Genomic DNA, 14,261 nt, shown 5'->3' with positions numbered 1-14,261 from the left:
CAGGAGTTAAGCTCATCAGTTTAAAAGCTTCTTTCTTTATCCTAATTTTCGGATGGGTTGACCAATCAGAAGAGGGCAGAGGGTGTTTCTCCATCTGCCTCCGGTTGGGTTGCACTCCAGGAAAGCCTTCTACCTTGGTGGGAGATAGTAGATAGATAGTAGTAGCACGTAGTAGAGAAATTAACTGCTAGCCTCCATTTATTACACTTATGCCGCTGAGATTGTAAGGAAACAGGAACCTGAATGCGAAGAGCAGGAACGCTGCTGTGATGGGGGCCCAAGATGCTGACTGAAGCACCACAAAATCGACAGGGTCAGGGCCACCGGAGAATTTCTTGACCATTTTGAGATTGAAGGGGAGGCTTTTCTCAACTGTAGAGTGACAGGAGATGAAACTTGGGCTTATCACCAGACTCTAGAAAGCAAACATCAGTCAATGCAGCGGCGCCATGCCCATCCTCCTTTAGCCAAAAAATCCAAAACTTAGCAATTGGCGAGAAAAATCTCGGGCACCCATCGCAGCAACGTCCCTACCCTTAGCATTCAGGGAGCCTATGACAGTGTGCACTTTGCACTTGGAGGGAAACAGAATGAGGGCGCCCATCTCTAACCTTCCCCACAATGCCACTCGGTGATCTACGGAGCCCTGGCACTGCCCGTTCTCTTCCGCTGGCTTCCTGCTACACAATAGGAATACCAACTTCCCCCACGAACATTCCCCACGAGAGCTACGTGTCTTGTAACCTTCCTTTCCGGATTACCCTCGTATTTAGCTGCTGTGGCCTAGAGGTGGTGCTCTTGCCTCACAATCAGGACGTTGTGAGTTCGAGCCTAGATAGAAGCAGATTCAATTCCATTTTCAATTCAATTTATTAGATTTGTATGCCGCCCCTCTCCAAAGCCTCGGGGCGGCTCACAACAATGTAGTAGGGGCTTGGGCAAAGGGTTGGACTAGAATCTAGATGACCTGCAAGGTCCCTTCCAGCTCTGTGAATCTGTATGTAATGGGACCAGAAAGCCCCCCCCTTCCCACCTCCCTCAGTCTGAGCTGGCCTTGTATCCTTCAGGAGTTAGCTGACCTGAAGCACGTCCATGCCAAACTGAAGAAGCAGCACCAGGAGAAGACGGCCGAACTGGGCCACACGATCCGGCGAGTGGAGCAGCACGAGGGAGAAGTGAAGAAGCTGCGCTTGCGGGTCGAGGAACTCAAGAAGGAGCTGGCCCAGGCCGAGGACGAGGTGGGTGGCCTCTTCTGCTTCCTTTGCAATGCTGACTTTGGGGAGGTCCCAAATAGAGGAGGAACCCCTCACCATCCCCTCCTCCTTCTACTGTAAAGCCAAGCTGGCCCACTTCAACCCCAGTCCATTTCCCAGATGTTTGGGCCTTGATTCCCAGACTTCTCCAGCCGCCTTTTCTCGAGTCCCAAATGTGCTTTTTTTTCAGGATTTTCTGCTTTTTTTCTTTGAAGACATTTCGCTTCTCATCCAGAAGCATCTTCGGCTCTGACTGGATGGCGGGGAAGAGCCAAGGAAGCTTCTTGGATGAGAAGCAAAACCTCTTCAAGGGGAAAAAACCCCAAAAGTCAATTTACCTCTTGAAAAAGCACCCTTGAGACAACCGTGGCCCGCATGACTGAGAATCTTCCTAGACACTTTTTCAGAAGGCACCCGAATTGGACAAGATGCGTTAAGTGGTTTAGTATTTCAGTGTTCTGACCCAGCTCCGAACCAGAGAAAACATAGCACACATTCAGTTTGTTGAAACCAATATTTAATTGATTAACCACTACTAATAAACTGACTTAGTGGTGTTCACAAACAAATAAATCTTTAAATTAACAGCTGGCATAAGTCCTTAAAGTCAGAAAGCAAAAATAAGTAACTAATCCCGGATATCGCAGGAAGCTTATAGAAGTTGACAATATTCCTGGAATCTGTCCACCAAAAAAAAAGCCTAAACAGATAAGCCGAGCAGAGGTTTTCCAAACAAATGTCAAGTTCCAGGTAACACCCAAATTAAATCACAGTCCAAATCAAAGTACAGTGGTACCTTGTGATAAGAACCCCTTGTCATACGAACTTTTCGAGATACGAACCCGGGGTTCAGAATTTTTTTGCCTCTTCTTACGAACTTTTTTCACCTTACGAACCCGCCGCTGCTGCTGGGAAACCCCACCTCCGGATTTCCGTTTAAGTTTAAGTTTAATCAGATTTGTATGCCACCCTTCTCCGCAGACTTCCGTTGCAAGCGGAGTGCCCGTTTTTGCGATCCTGTGATTCCCCTGAGGCTCCCCTCCATGGGAAATCCCACCTCCTGACTTCCGCGTTTTTGCAATGCTGTAGGGAAATCCCATGAGGGGAATCCCAGGATCGCAAAAACGGGCGCTCCGCTGACAACGGAAGTCCGGAGTTGGGGTTTTGAGGACTTCCGTGTTTTTGCGATGGTGCGATTTCGCTGAGGCTTCCCTCGCTGGGAAACCCCACCTCTGGACTTCCGTTGCTAGTGGAGCGCCCATTTTTGCGATCCTGGGATTTCCCTAGAGCATCGCAAAAACGCGGAAGTCAGGAGGTGGGATTTCCCATGGAGGGGAGCCTCAGGGGAATCACAGGATCGCAAAAACGGGCGCTTTGGCTTTAAAAAGTGTTAAATTTTGGGCTTGCACGCATTAATCGGTTTTCCATTGATTCCTATGGGAAACATTGTTTCATCTTACAAACTTTTCACCTTATGACCCTCCTCCCGAAACCAATTAAGTTCGTAAGACAACATATCACTGTACTTCCCAAAGTTCCAATATTTTTCTGGAGCCATTCTGGCATCTACACTGGGAAGCCCGAATCAGAGTTTCCAACCCAGTTGAAAGTTCACATCCCTTGTCCCCCACCCACAAATTTGTCATGTTGCCCACTCAGATTGTGCCAGCATGGCAAGTCCCTCCTTTGCTTCCGCCCACGTGGGAGGGCATAGGATGGCCTTGAACCCCTCGAAAGAATGATTTCTGGTTGCATCTATTCCCTCCTGAAAAATCCCCCCTCCCAAGTTCCCATAAACATCAGGTCTTCTATAGATAGTGTGGCAAGCCATGAATATATCACCAACTTCTGCACCAGCTTGACAACAAGAGACACACAAGCAAACAAACTATCAAATGAGTTGTTTCCTGCAGAGTTTTTTCCATCTCCGGGCCTCTTCTTAATACACGAACGCGCAGAGCTGCCAAACGGCAGGAATGGTCCCTCAAGAGGAGGTCTCCTCAGAAGTAGGCGTGGGACTAATTGGCCATTCCCCTAGTCTACTTAAGGAATGATTAGGGGAGTGGCCAATTAGCCCCAAGCCTACTCCTGAGGAGACTTCCTCTTGAGGGACCATTCCTGCCGTTTGGCAGCTCTGCGCACTCGTGCATTAAGAAGAGGCCCCACTTCTTCTTCCTCCTGACTGCTGTGAGGGGCTGGAGGTTCCGAAGGCCTTGGCTGAAGCTCTGCCTCTGGCACCAAGCCCTCACCAGCCTCCTCCCTGTCCAACTCAGGTGCCAGCTGCACATCACCTCATCGGGCTCATCTCGGGCAGGATCCGCTCCCAGCTACACAGGCTGCTGGCTGGTCACCAAGTTTGGGAAGGAGGTTCTGCGTTGATGCCCCCAGTTCCTACTGGAGTGAGGCATCCATGCTGTGGCCAGGACACCCCCTGGGTGATCAGACTTTGGTCCAGTTGCCAGGATTTCCCCTTTTTAAACCCTTTTGGCCTGGATGGTTGAGTCGTTCAATTAACACTGTTTGACCGCCTTCTGTTGCCCGGAGATTTTACATCGTTCTGAACTGGTGAGAAATGCCGGCTGTGGGCCCTTTCTGTGGGAAACACCTTCGTAAATCCTGCTGTCCTGCCTCGCGTGTCCCACAGGGAATTCTTGACTTAACAGCCGTTCATTTAGTGACCGTTCAAAACTACAAAAGCATTGGGGATAAAAAGTACCTTATCGCTGTTTGGCATGACTATCCCTGTGGTCATATGATTAAAATTTGGATGTTTGGCAACTGACATGTATTCAAGACAGTTGTCGTGTCCCGGGGTCACAGGAACGCTTTTTGCAACTTTCTGACAAGCAAAGTCGACGGGGAAGCCAGATTCATTTAACAACCAGGTTCCTAACAGCTGCAGTGATTCACTTAACAACTACGTCAAGAAAGATCATAGAGTAGAATGGAATGGAATGGAATGGAAAGGAATAATAGAGAGGAATGGAATGGTATAGGATAGAATGGAATAAAATAAAATAAAATAGTAGAGAGGAATAGAATAGAATAGAATTCTTTATTGATTGGAAACACAAGGAATTTGTCTTTGGTGCAGAGGCTCTCAGTGTGCATAAAAGAAAATATATGTTCATCAAGAATCATAAGGTACAACACTTAATGATAGTCCGGGTAGAAATAAGCAATTAAATCATATCAGGAACCAGTCAATATAAATTGACAAGCAACAAAGTTACAGTCGTACAGTCATTAGTGGGAGGAGATAGGAAATGGGAACGATGAGAAGATGAATAGCAGTGCAGACTTAGTAAATAGTTTGACGGTGTTGAGGGAATTGTTTGTTCAGCAGAGTGATGGCTCAACAAATAAAACAGGCTAAAATTCATTTAACACCTTCCTTGCTTAGCAACAGACATGTTAGGGTCAATTGTGATCATAAGTCAAGAATTACTTGTAGTTATGCCTGGCCTTTATAGATGTTATGGCTTATTCTTAACCTCTTAATAGGGTGATGTGTGTTTTTTTGGCTGTTTATAGCTTTCCCCTTAATGTACATCAGGAAGGCAAAATGCTTGCTCCAGACACTCTTAGCCAGATTTAGAAGCCAATGAAATAAAGCAAAATAATAATAAAAAAATACATCAGAGTTAATTTTACCAAGCTCTGTTCATTATTGCCAAGGAAGGCCCATTAAGTTCTTCAGCTACAATGGAGGAGAAAATGCATTTTTTTATTTAGACGCATCTCTTCTTTGGCCCCCGAATTGTCTCGCCGTGCCCGGGGTGGAGCTCATTTTAATTGGCTTCTATTGATTCCATGGAAACGCTTCGTCTTCTGTCTTTTTATGCCATCTGCTGACGTCTAACTACCGTATTAGGCTATTTATATATTATGGCTTCTGGAATCACCATTTGAGATTAAGACCGGAAGCACATTAAGCAAAGACGGATAGATTGAAACATTATAAATCCCATTGATTTCAAAAGGACCAACCCTCTCGGGGGGTTTAATTATTGTCATGCACAAATTCTCTAGATGGTTCGGCTGGAGATGGGAGAGCATGCACAGAGCATGTAAAAGATGCTGGACGTTCCTCCTAACATCAGCAGATATTGGGACTCTAGAAAGATTGCAGAGAAGAGCAACCAGGGTGATGAGGGGATTGGAGGCTCAAACATACGAAGAGCGGTTGCAGGAACTGGGCCTGGCTAGTCTAGCAAAGAGGACCAGGGGAGACAGGAGAGCAGCTGCCACAGAGAGGAGGAGGGGGTCAGGCTGTTTTCTAAAGCACTTGGATGCCAGACAAGAAACAGTGGATGGAAACTGACCAAGGAGAGATTCCACCTGGAAACAAGGAAAGAAATTCTGACCATGAGAGCAATCAACCCGTGGTGAAGAATTTGCCTTCAGAAGTTGTGGGAGTTTCATCCCTGGAAGCTTTCAGGAAGAGATTGGACAGCCAATTGTCCAGAATGATTTAGGGTAGTGATGGTTCGTGTGCCAAAAGGATGTGTGTGTTAATGTGCTAGCTTGCACGCAGGTGGCCACACCCATCCCCCCCATGCATGTACGCCCCCATGCAGCCTCTGTGCATGCGCACAATCTCCTCCCTCGTCCCCACACAGGTCTCACTGAAACCCCAGAGTGGGGAAAAAAAACCTGCCCAACAGGCAAACTGGAAGTTTCAAAAATGGGCTATTGAAAGTGCTGTTTTTTGCACACTGGGGCTGCAGGAAGCTTTCCCAAAGGCTCTGAGTGCGAAAAACAGCCCAACAGACAAATTGGAAGTCCATTTTCCCTAACTTCCAGTTTGCCTGTTGGGCAGGGTTTTTTTTCCCACTCTGGGGCTTCGGGGAAGCCTCTGGAGGGCAAAACCCCCTGCCCCAAGGCCGAAGATCAGCTACCTAGTGTGCACATGTGCGCAGGAATTGACATAGGGCAATACCTCGCGTACCCTCCAATATAGCTCCACGCGCCATAGGTTTGGCATCGTGGATCTAAGGCCTCTTGCTTGTGTCTTGGGTTGGAGTAGAAGACCTCGAAGGTCCCTTGCAGCACTGTCATCCTGTTAGCTCAATCTCTCCTTGTCCTCCATGCTTGGAAGGAGATTTCTTAGAAATTCCCTAAGTGCTGCTCCCAAGCCGGGGGTGGGAGACCGGGGATCCAATTTTGCCTGAGACATTTTCATCTAAGAGTGATAGAAAGAGGCATAAAATTGGACAAGAGGTGCTGGTTTCCATTAGTGGCTGTCTTTAAGATCTGTGCAACCATTTATTTAAAGTGACCTTGATATGAATCAGTCAAATGCAGCCCTTGGTATTTCAATCCGCTTTGTTTATTGGACCTGAAAGATTAGAAGGTGAAGGAGATCAAGGCGGCAGCTGTTGATGGGGCTCAGGTTTGTCCATCAGCCCAGGGCAAGATCCAGGGAGTCCCAGGTGTATGACAGTCCATTTAGTGACCATTTCAAAGTTACAACAGCACTGGAAAAAATGAGTTAAGACCATTTTATAAACATAGAAAACATAGAAGATTGACGGCAGAAAAAGACCTCCTGGTCCATCTAGTCTGCCCTCATACTATTTCCTGTATTTTATCTTAGAATTGACCTATGTTTATCCCAGGCATGTTTAAATTCAGTCCCTATGGATTGACCAATCACGTCTGCTGGAAGTTTGTTCCAAGCATCTGCTACTCTTTCAGTAAAATAATATTTTCCCACGTTGCTTCTGATCTTTCCCCCAACTAACCTCAGATTGTGCCCCCTTGTTCTTGGGTTCACTTTCCTATTAAAAACACTTCCCTCCTGAACCTTATTTAACCCTTTAATATATATAAATGTTTCGATCGTGTCCCCCCCTTTCTCTTCTGTCCTCCAGACTATACCCATTGAGTGTGACATGTTTCAATTCAGTTCCTGTTGATTTACCAACCATGTCTGCTAGAAGTTTGTTCCAAGCATCTACTATTCTTTTAGTAAAATCTCAACATCTTTTTTACAGTGTGATGACCAAAACTGGATGCAGTACTCTAGGTGTGGTCTTACTAAGGCTGTATCATTAGTACCTTCCTTGATCTTGATTGTATCCCTCGGTTGATGGAGTTTAGGATTGCATTGGCTTTTTTGGCTCCTGATGTACACTGCTGGCTCCTATTTAGCTGGTCGTCCACTAAGACTCCAAGATTTCTCTCACAGTTCCTGCTCTTATGCCTGGCTTCACCCAGTCTATAGGTGTACATAAATGCACGTAAATGTAGATAAACAAATCAATAAATGCTGTGGTCTCTTCCCCTGCAGCTCGATGAGGCTCATAACCAGGCCCGCAAATTGCAGAGGTCACTGGATGAGCAGACGGAACAGAGTGAAAATCTCCAAGTGCAGCTGGAACATCTGCAATCCAGGTAGGGAGAAGAAGTAAGCGGCCTCTACTTGCCCTATGAACAGAGGGACGGAGGATAGGAGAAGGGACGCAGGTAGTTAGCAGTGACTGTAATTGAGCCGAATAATTGAGCCATTAAGCGAATGTAGCAGTTGTTAAGCAGATCTGTTTTACTCAATGGGTGTTTTTCCCCAGAAACCAGAAGTAAACCTGGAAACCAGGAAAAAAAGCATCAAACATCACTGCCACGTGTGAATATAGGATGTTGCAAACTGCCAATCCAAAATTCAGCCATGTGACTGAGGAAGGGGTGCAGCTGTTGTAATTTCAAAATTGGATCGCAAGTAGCGTTTTTTTGGGGGGGGTCTGTTATAAGTTCAAATGCTTCATAGGTGGGCTGCTAAGGTGGAATGGTGATGTGCCCAGGTGCAGTGGCAGAATTGCACTGGACTCCACTAGCACTCAGAGCCACAGGGGCGAGCCCACGTCACCGTTCCACCTTAGCAGCCCCCCTCTGAAATGCTTGCTGAGTGGCCAGTCATAAGTCAGTCCCACATCTGCAGATCTCAACCGAACCATTTTGTACTGTGCTGTGTGAAATGTTATTTTCAGATTCTGGCCTCACATAAGGTAAGTTGCTTTGATATGGGGTTCCCAGTGGGTCCTTTGTTTGGTATATTGACGGAGGTGCCTGTCTCTCACCCTCTTCTACAGGCGACAATCAAATCAGATGTGAGCCAGGCAAATGCAGAGAAACACTGATTTAATCCAATCTAGAAATTCTTCCCTCTCCTTTGCTCCCCGTAGGAGAAAAGACAGTCTGCCATCAGTTTTCCTTTACGGAACAACATAACAGGGCTTGTGCTGTGGCCTAGATATGGAGCTCTTGCCTCACAATCAGGAGGTGGCGAGTTCGATCCTAGGTAAAGGCAGATGAAAGGGTCTCCTTTTTTCAGCAGGGGGTTGGACTAGATGACCTGCAAAGTCCCTCTCAACTCTGTTAATCTGGAATCTGTATTCTGGTCTCCATTTCTAGCACGTTTTCTGGTTTCTCCACCACCATATCCTCCTCCTCCTCCTGTTCTTCCACTTTTAAAATATTTATTGCTCTCTGTTCTCAGCTTCCAATTTTGTTCCCTTCTCAGGAACTCCAAACCAATTAAAAGAAAAGCTTTCTCCCTGAAAACTCCTGGTAATTTGTTAGCTGAACACAACATGCAAATTGGCTGCGGCTATAATTAGAGAGTCAGAAGAAAGGGGGGGGGGTGTTTGTTCTGAAGAAGCAATGGTTGGGCAAAAGAGGGCATCGTGAAGAAGAAGCAGTTGCCATGGGGTCTTGAGAGGAGACCCAACCAGGTGGGCCATAGCAGTAGCAATAGCATTTAGACTTATATACCCATTCATGATGCTTTTACAGCTCACTCTAAGGGGTTTATAGAGTCAATCTATTGCCCCCAACCATCTGGGTCCTCATTTGACCCACCTCCGAAGGATGGAAGACTGAGTCAACCTGGAGCCAGTGGTGAGATCTGAACTGCTGAACTACAGCTAGCAGTTAGCTGAAGTAGCCTGCAGTGCTGAACTCTAACCACTGTGCCACCCCAGCTCGGGAATAGAATAGAACAGAATAGAATATGCAATAGAATAGAATAGAGAATAGAATACAATACAATACTGAAGAAAAGAGAAAATAAAAGAAAACAGAAAGAATAGATCTAATATGATCTCATCTGATCTGATCTGGAAAGGACCCTGGAGGTCTTCTAGTCCAGCCCCCTGCTCAAGCGGGAGAACCTGTGTCATCTCAGACAGGGTAGCTTTTTTTTAACCCTGCCGTGAACCTCCACTTCCGCGACCCTTTTGCTGGCTGGGGTCTCTTGTGCCCACTGCCCTCTTGTTGGGACGTGCGGCCAACCCCCTTTGTGACTGGGGGGGCAGGAGAACAGGGTGCCCTGAAGGACTCACACAGCCCAGGAAAAGGGAGGGGAAGGTTGTGGAGCTCTGTCCAATGCTCTGAGCAAAGTACCTTTAAGAGATACTTTAATTTTATGGCCTTTTAGAAAGGTTTTTTTTTTTAAAATTTGGATGTGTGCTTCTCTAGCAATAAAACACTGAAACATCTGTCAGACAGATCGATTCTGCTCCATCGAAAAGGCGAGGCAGGCGGTTCTCTCTCTCTCTCTCTCTCTCTCTCTCTCTCTCTCTCTCTCTTTCTCTCTCCTTTGTTTTCTTTCCTTGCAAAGAAAAAGTGGAGGGAGGAAAAGAGAGGGAGGATATGATTTTTATCTTCTTGTTTTATTGGGGAGGCCGCCATTAAATCAAAGGAGAATAATGGAGCCTTCTTCGGCACCCCCTCCGAGAGAACCCCACCCCCACCCACCCCACCTTAAATAATGCATGCTTTTTTCCAGTAAAAAGCAGCTGAAGCCAGGTAGCTGCGCAACGGAGAGAATGCAAGGCGAGGGCTCTCTCTCTCTCTCTCTCTCTCTTACTCACTCGCTTTTTCTCTTTCTTTCTTGTTCTTTCTCTCTCTCTCTCTCTCCCTCCCTCCCTCCCTCTCTCTCTCTCTCCATTCAGGCTTTGTGGCTCTGGATTGGAAACCCCACACATAAATTTTCTCAGTTGAAACTTAATGTTCATGGAGTTCACAATGCTGAGAATGCCCAATGGAGGAGTCCAGGCGGATAACGGCCGGGAGACAGAGGTGGGCTGCTAAGGTGGGACGGTGATTTGTGCTCGCCCCCGTGGCTCTGCGTGCTTGCGGAGTCCAGCGCAATCCTGCTACTCTACCTGGGCAGGGAGCGAAATCATGTACAGACATTTGGGCCACCCAGAGGTGGTGATGGGTGCCCCTGCGTGTCCGTGCGCGATTTTGCTACCTGCCCAGGTACAGTAGCATAATACCGCTGGTCTCCGCTAGCATGCAGAGCCACGGGGAGAAGAAACCTAGAATTAAGAAGAAACTTCCTGACAGTGAAGACGATTAACCAGTGGAACAGCTGGCCTCCAGAAGTTGTGGGTGATCCATTACTGGAGATTTTGGGGTTTTTAAAGAAAAGACTGGACAGCCAATTGTCTGGAATGGTGCGAGTTCTCCAGTTTCAACAGAGATACAAGTAGGAAGAGGCACAGGAACCAAAAACTGAGTCAGAACCAAAACCAGAGCCCCTCCTTTCACCTAATTGGAAAGGTGATCAAAGAGCTCTAGGCAGATAACATCAGCTGTTATCCATCAGAAGATTTGTGGAGACGTTCTGAGAAATGTTCTTGAAAGAAATAAGAGTAGGAACCAGAACCAGAACAGGGCAGAATAGAAGCTGGAAGGGACCTTAGAGGTCTTCTAGTCCAGCCCCCTGCTCAAGCAGGAGAAGCTAAAAGAGTGGTTCTCAACCTGGGAGTCGAGTGACAATTTCACAGAGGTCTCCTAAGAAGACCCTGGGGGGAAAAGACAAATTTCCCATGGTGTTAGGAACTAAAGCTTCTATTCTGGCGCCTTGGGACATATTTTTACAATCTGACCAATCAGGTGTTGACAGTGGTGGTGTCCCTCTGACCTTCCTGCCAATCAACTTCAAGCTCTGTTGGGAGAATTGGCGTTAGACTTATGGTTGGCGGTCACCACCACATGAGGAACCGGATTAAGGGGTCGCGGCATTAGAAAGGTTGGGAACCCCTGCGCCTAGAAGACCCCAATGTCTCTTCCAGCTTCTATTCTGAAGCTGAAATCTGCTTGCGAGCTTTGAAACCCAGATTCTCAATTGAAGAACGTGGGAACATTGGAGAGTTCCAGATAGGTTTTCATTACTGTCGGGCCCCTAGCCAGAAGCCTGTGATTAAAAAAAGAGAAGCTAGGGATGACCGCTTGCTCTTGCTCATTGAGTCAAGGTCTTCAGTGTTTCAGTCTCCCGTCGTCGTTGGCATCTTCTGCCTTTGGACTGACTTTGTAGAGCAGGGGGGGGGGGAGGCTGAAGCAGTTTGACCTACTTTTGGAGGAGGGGAGAGAATCTTTGCATCTTCCACCTTTTTCTTTCCTTTTTTTTGTGCAATAATTTGCTTGCTAACAAGGCCTGGAGAATTCGAACGCTTGCCCTTCATCCTTCCCCTCGACATCTTTTTTGTTGCTTCTTTAATTGCATGGCCTCTGAGCCGACATGCACACACACTAAAAATCAGTGTTTCCCAACCTTGGCAACTTGAAGATATTTGGACTTCAACTCCCAGAATATCTTCAAATGGCCAAGGTTGGGAAACACTGCACTAAGTGACTGCAAAGTGTCTGCCATCAGGGGAGAGCGTTTGGCTTTTTATTGATAAATAACATACATCCAGGGAGATGTAAATCCTTCTGTCGACCAACCTTCCTCCTCTCCCGTTCCTTGAAGGTGCCCATGAATGACATTCCATGGTCAGCCTAATGGATTCAGAGAAAAGTTTGGATTTAAATCAAAAACCGTCTTGTGCTAACTGAAAACATTGGAATTTTGGGTGCCAGAGGGTGAGATTGTCCAGATGTAACTTTATCAGCCAGTTGCACCCTCTTAATTAGATGACATTTAAATATAAAGGAATAGTTTTGGAAGCAAGTGGGCCCGGATCTATTTATATATCTTTAATCTTTTTATGGGAAAGACTGGTTTCTTTTCAAGCATTTAAAGCAATGTTTCTCCACTTTGGCAATTTGAATAAAATAAACTGCTCAAAAAATTAAAGAGAACACTCAGATAACACATCCTAGATCTGAATGGATGAAATATTCTCGTTCAATATTTCATTTGCACAACTATTCCATTTGCACAACAGCGTGAGAAATTGACTGTCAATCAGTGTTGCTTCCTAATTGGACAGTTTGATTTTACAGAAGCTTGATATACTTGGAGTTATATTCTGTTTTTTTAAGTGTTCCCTTTATTTATTTGAACAGTGTTGGGGGGAACCTCGTGGGTCTCTTCTAGTCCAACCCCCTATTTAGGCAGGAAACCCTATTCCAGCCATGGCACGGCTGGCTCGGGAATTCTGGAGTTGACGTCCACAAGTCATAAAATGGCCATTGTTTCCCAGCCTTCCCCTAGATCAGAGGTGTCAAACTCAAGGCCCACAGGCTGGATTTAGCCACGAGGTACTTAGATCTGGCCCACGGAGCCAAACTGGGAACTGCGAAGGACCAACCTGTGGTGCTTCTGCCAGTAGAAACACGGCCCTTCCGAGCTTCATTTTCACAGACAGAGGGTTTACAGGAAGCCATTGCAGCCGAAAACGCAGCTCGGGAGCCTGTTTTCACTGGCAGAGCGCTCGGGCCACCACAGGAGCTGCTGACATGGACATTGAGCTGGTCATGCCTCCCCTGCTCCCCCGGGGTCAAACACTCCTGACCTGGATGAAGGTTTGGATGATCCAGGATGGCGGTTCTTAAATATTTGCTCCTCTTTGGGCACTAATGCTTGCTTGCTTTTCCATCTGCTTAGATGTAAGTGTCAAAGCACATGCTAAAATATCTAAGGCGGTTTTTTCTCTATTCTGTGGGCCAGGCTTCGCCGACAGCAGAGCCTCCCTCTTTTTGGGAAGATCCGTGGGTCACGCTTTGGTCCAGACGAGCCCGGAGATTGTACCAGCGATTTGGATGAAGACGAAGACTTGAAAATCCAAGTCCCATAGCAGTTGGTTGTCCAAGTGTGGAGTTACTGAAAGTTGCGTCTAAAAGGCCAGGAAATTATAGAGCCAAGCCCGGTGGCTCTTGGGCGAGATAGTTCCTTGTCCCACCTTAGAGCTTCTTCTTTCACCTGACTTGAAAGATGATCAAAGAGTTCTGGACAGGTAACATCAGTTGTCATGCGCTGGCCTTCCATTAGAAGAAGATTTGCGGAGACGTTCTGAGAAACATTCTTGAAAGTCATGCCGTTTCTCCTTTTTCTTCTCTCCCAGTTCAGCCTCAATCCATCAAACACCACTGAGGCTAAGAGGAGCAAAATACTATGAGCTTCATGTAACCCAAAGCAATGGGAACCATGTCCTCCTGCCATGGAGAGAACATGTTTAACCACACCTGTACGGCCTTAATTTCTCCCCCATTTAAACTTTCTGCAAATGCTACAGTCCTTGAACTTGGTTGTGCGCCAGTCCAGTTCTTCAGGTCCATGATTTGGGGATGAGCTCACCTGATACAGCAAGCCAAGGAGGGAACCAAAATGTGGGAGTGAACAAGTCAGGTTCTCCAAAGGTCCACTGAGTCCATCACCTCTTGCCTGAACCAACCACTTCAAGATCTTCTGACATACCCATCCCTCCATATCTTATGATGTCTGAAGAGAAGGCAACGGAGGCACCAGAAATTCTAAGAGGTGGATTTGTCCATCTCGTTAGCCTATTATATACAGTGATCCCCCGAGTTTCGCGATCTCGATCTTTGCGAAACGCTATATCGCGATTTTTCCACCTGATGACGTCACTCCCTTCCTTTCTCATCTTACTTTCTCTCTCTCTTTCTCTATCTTGCTTCTTCCTCTCTCACACTCTCTTCCTCCCTCTCTCATCTCTTTCTTTCCTTCTCTCTCTTTCTCTATCTCTCCCCCTCTTGCTCTCGAGCGGCGGGCGGCACCCAGGGAAGGTTCCTTCGGCCGCCCACCAGCTGATCTGC

General features: G+C 46.8%; 1 protein-coding gene across 3 annotated transcripts in view; it reads left to right on the top strand.

Moving 5' to 3' along the window:
- CCDC102A (coiled-coil domain containing 102A) overlaps positions 1-13,385 on the top strand; it is a 60,947-nt gene extending 47,562 nt beyond the window's left edge. The window contains exons 6-8 of one of the 3 annotated variants that reach the window (XM_070760744.1): positions 1,071-1,238; positions 7,549-7,652; positions 13,156-13,385. In XM_070760744.1, coding sequence (XP_070616845.1) covers positions 1,071-1,238; positions 7,549-7,652; positions 13,156-13,282 — 399 coding nt within the window. In that variant the 3' untranslated portion in view covers positions 13,283-13,385. Of the gene's footprint in view, positions 1-1,067; positions 1,239-7,548; positions 7,666-13,155 lie in introns of all 3 variants that reach the window. The other 2 variants (XM_070760743.1, XM_070760745.1) reach the window with 2 other exon arrangements.
- The last annotated feature ends 876 nt before the right edge of the window (positions 13,386-14,261 follow it).

This window comes from Erythrolamprus reginae, chromosome 9 (assembly GCF_031021105.1).
Source record: "Erythrolamprus reginae isolate rEryReg1 chromosome 9, rEryReg1.hap1, whole genome shotgun sequence".
In the NCBI taxonomy this organism is placed as follows: Eukaryota; Metazoa; Chordata; class Lepidosauria; order Squamata; family Dipsadidae; genus Erythrolamprus; species Erythrolamprus reginae.
This window is presented reverse-complemented; position numbering and strand designations above follow the sequence as displayed.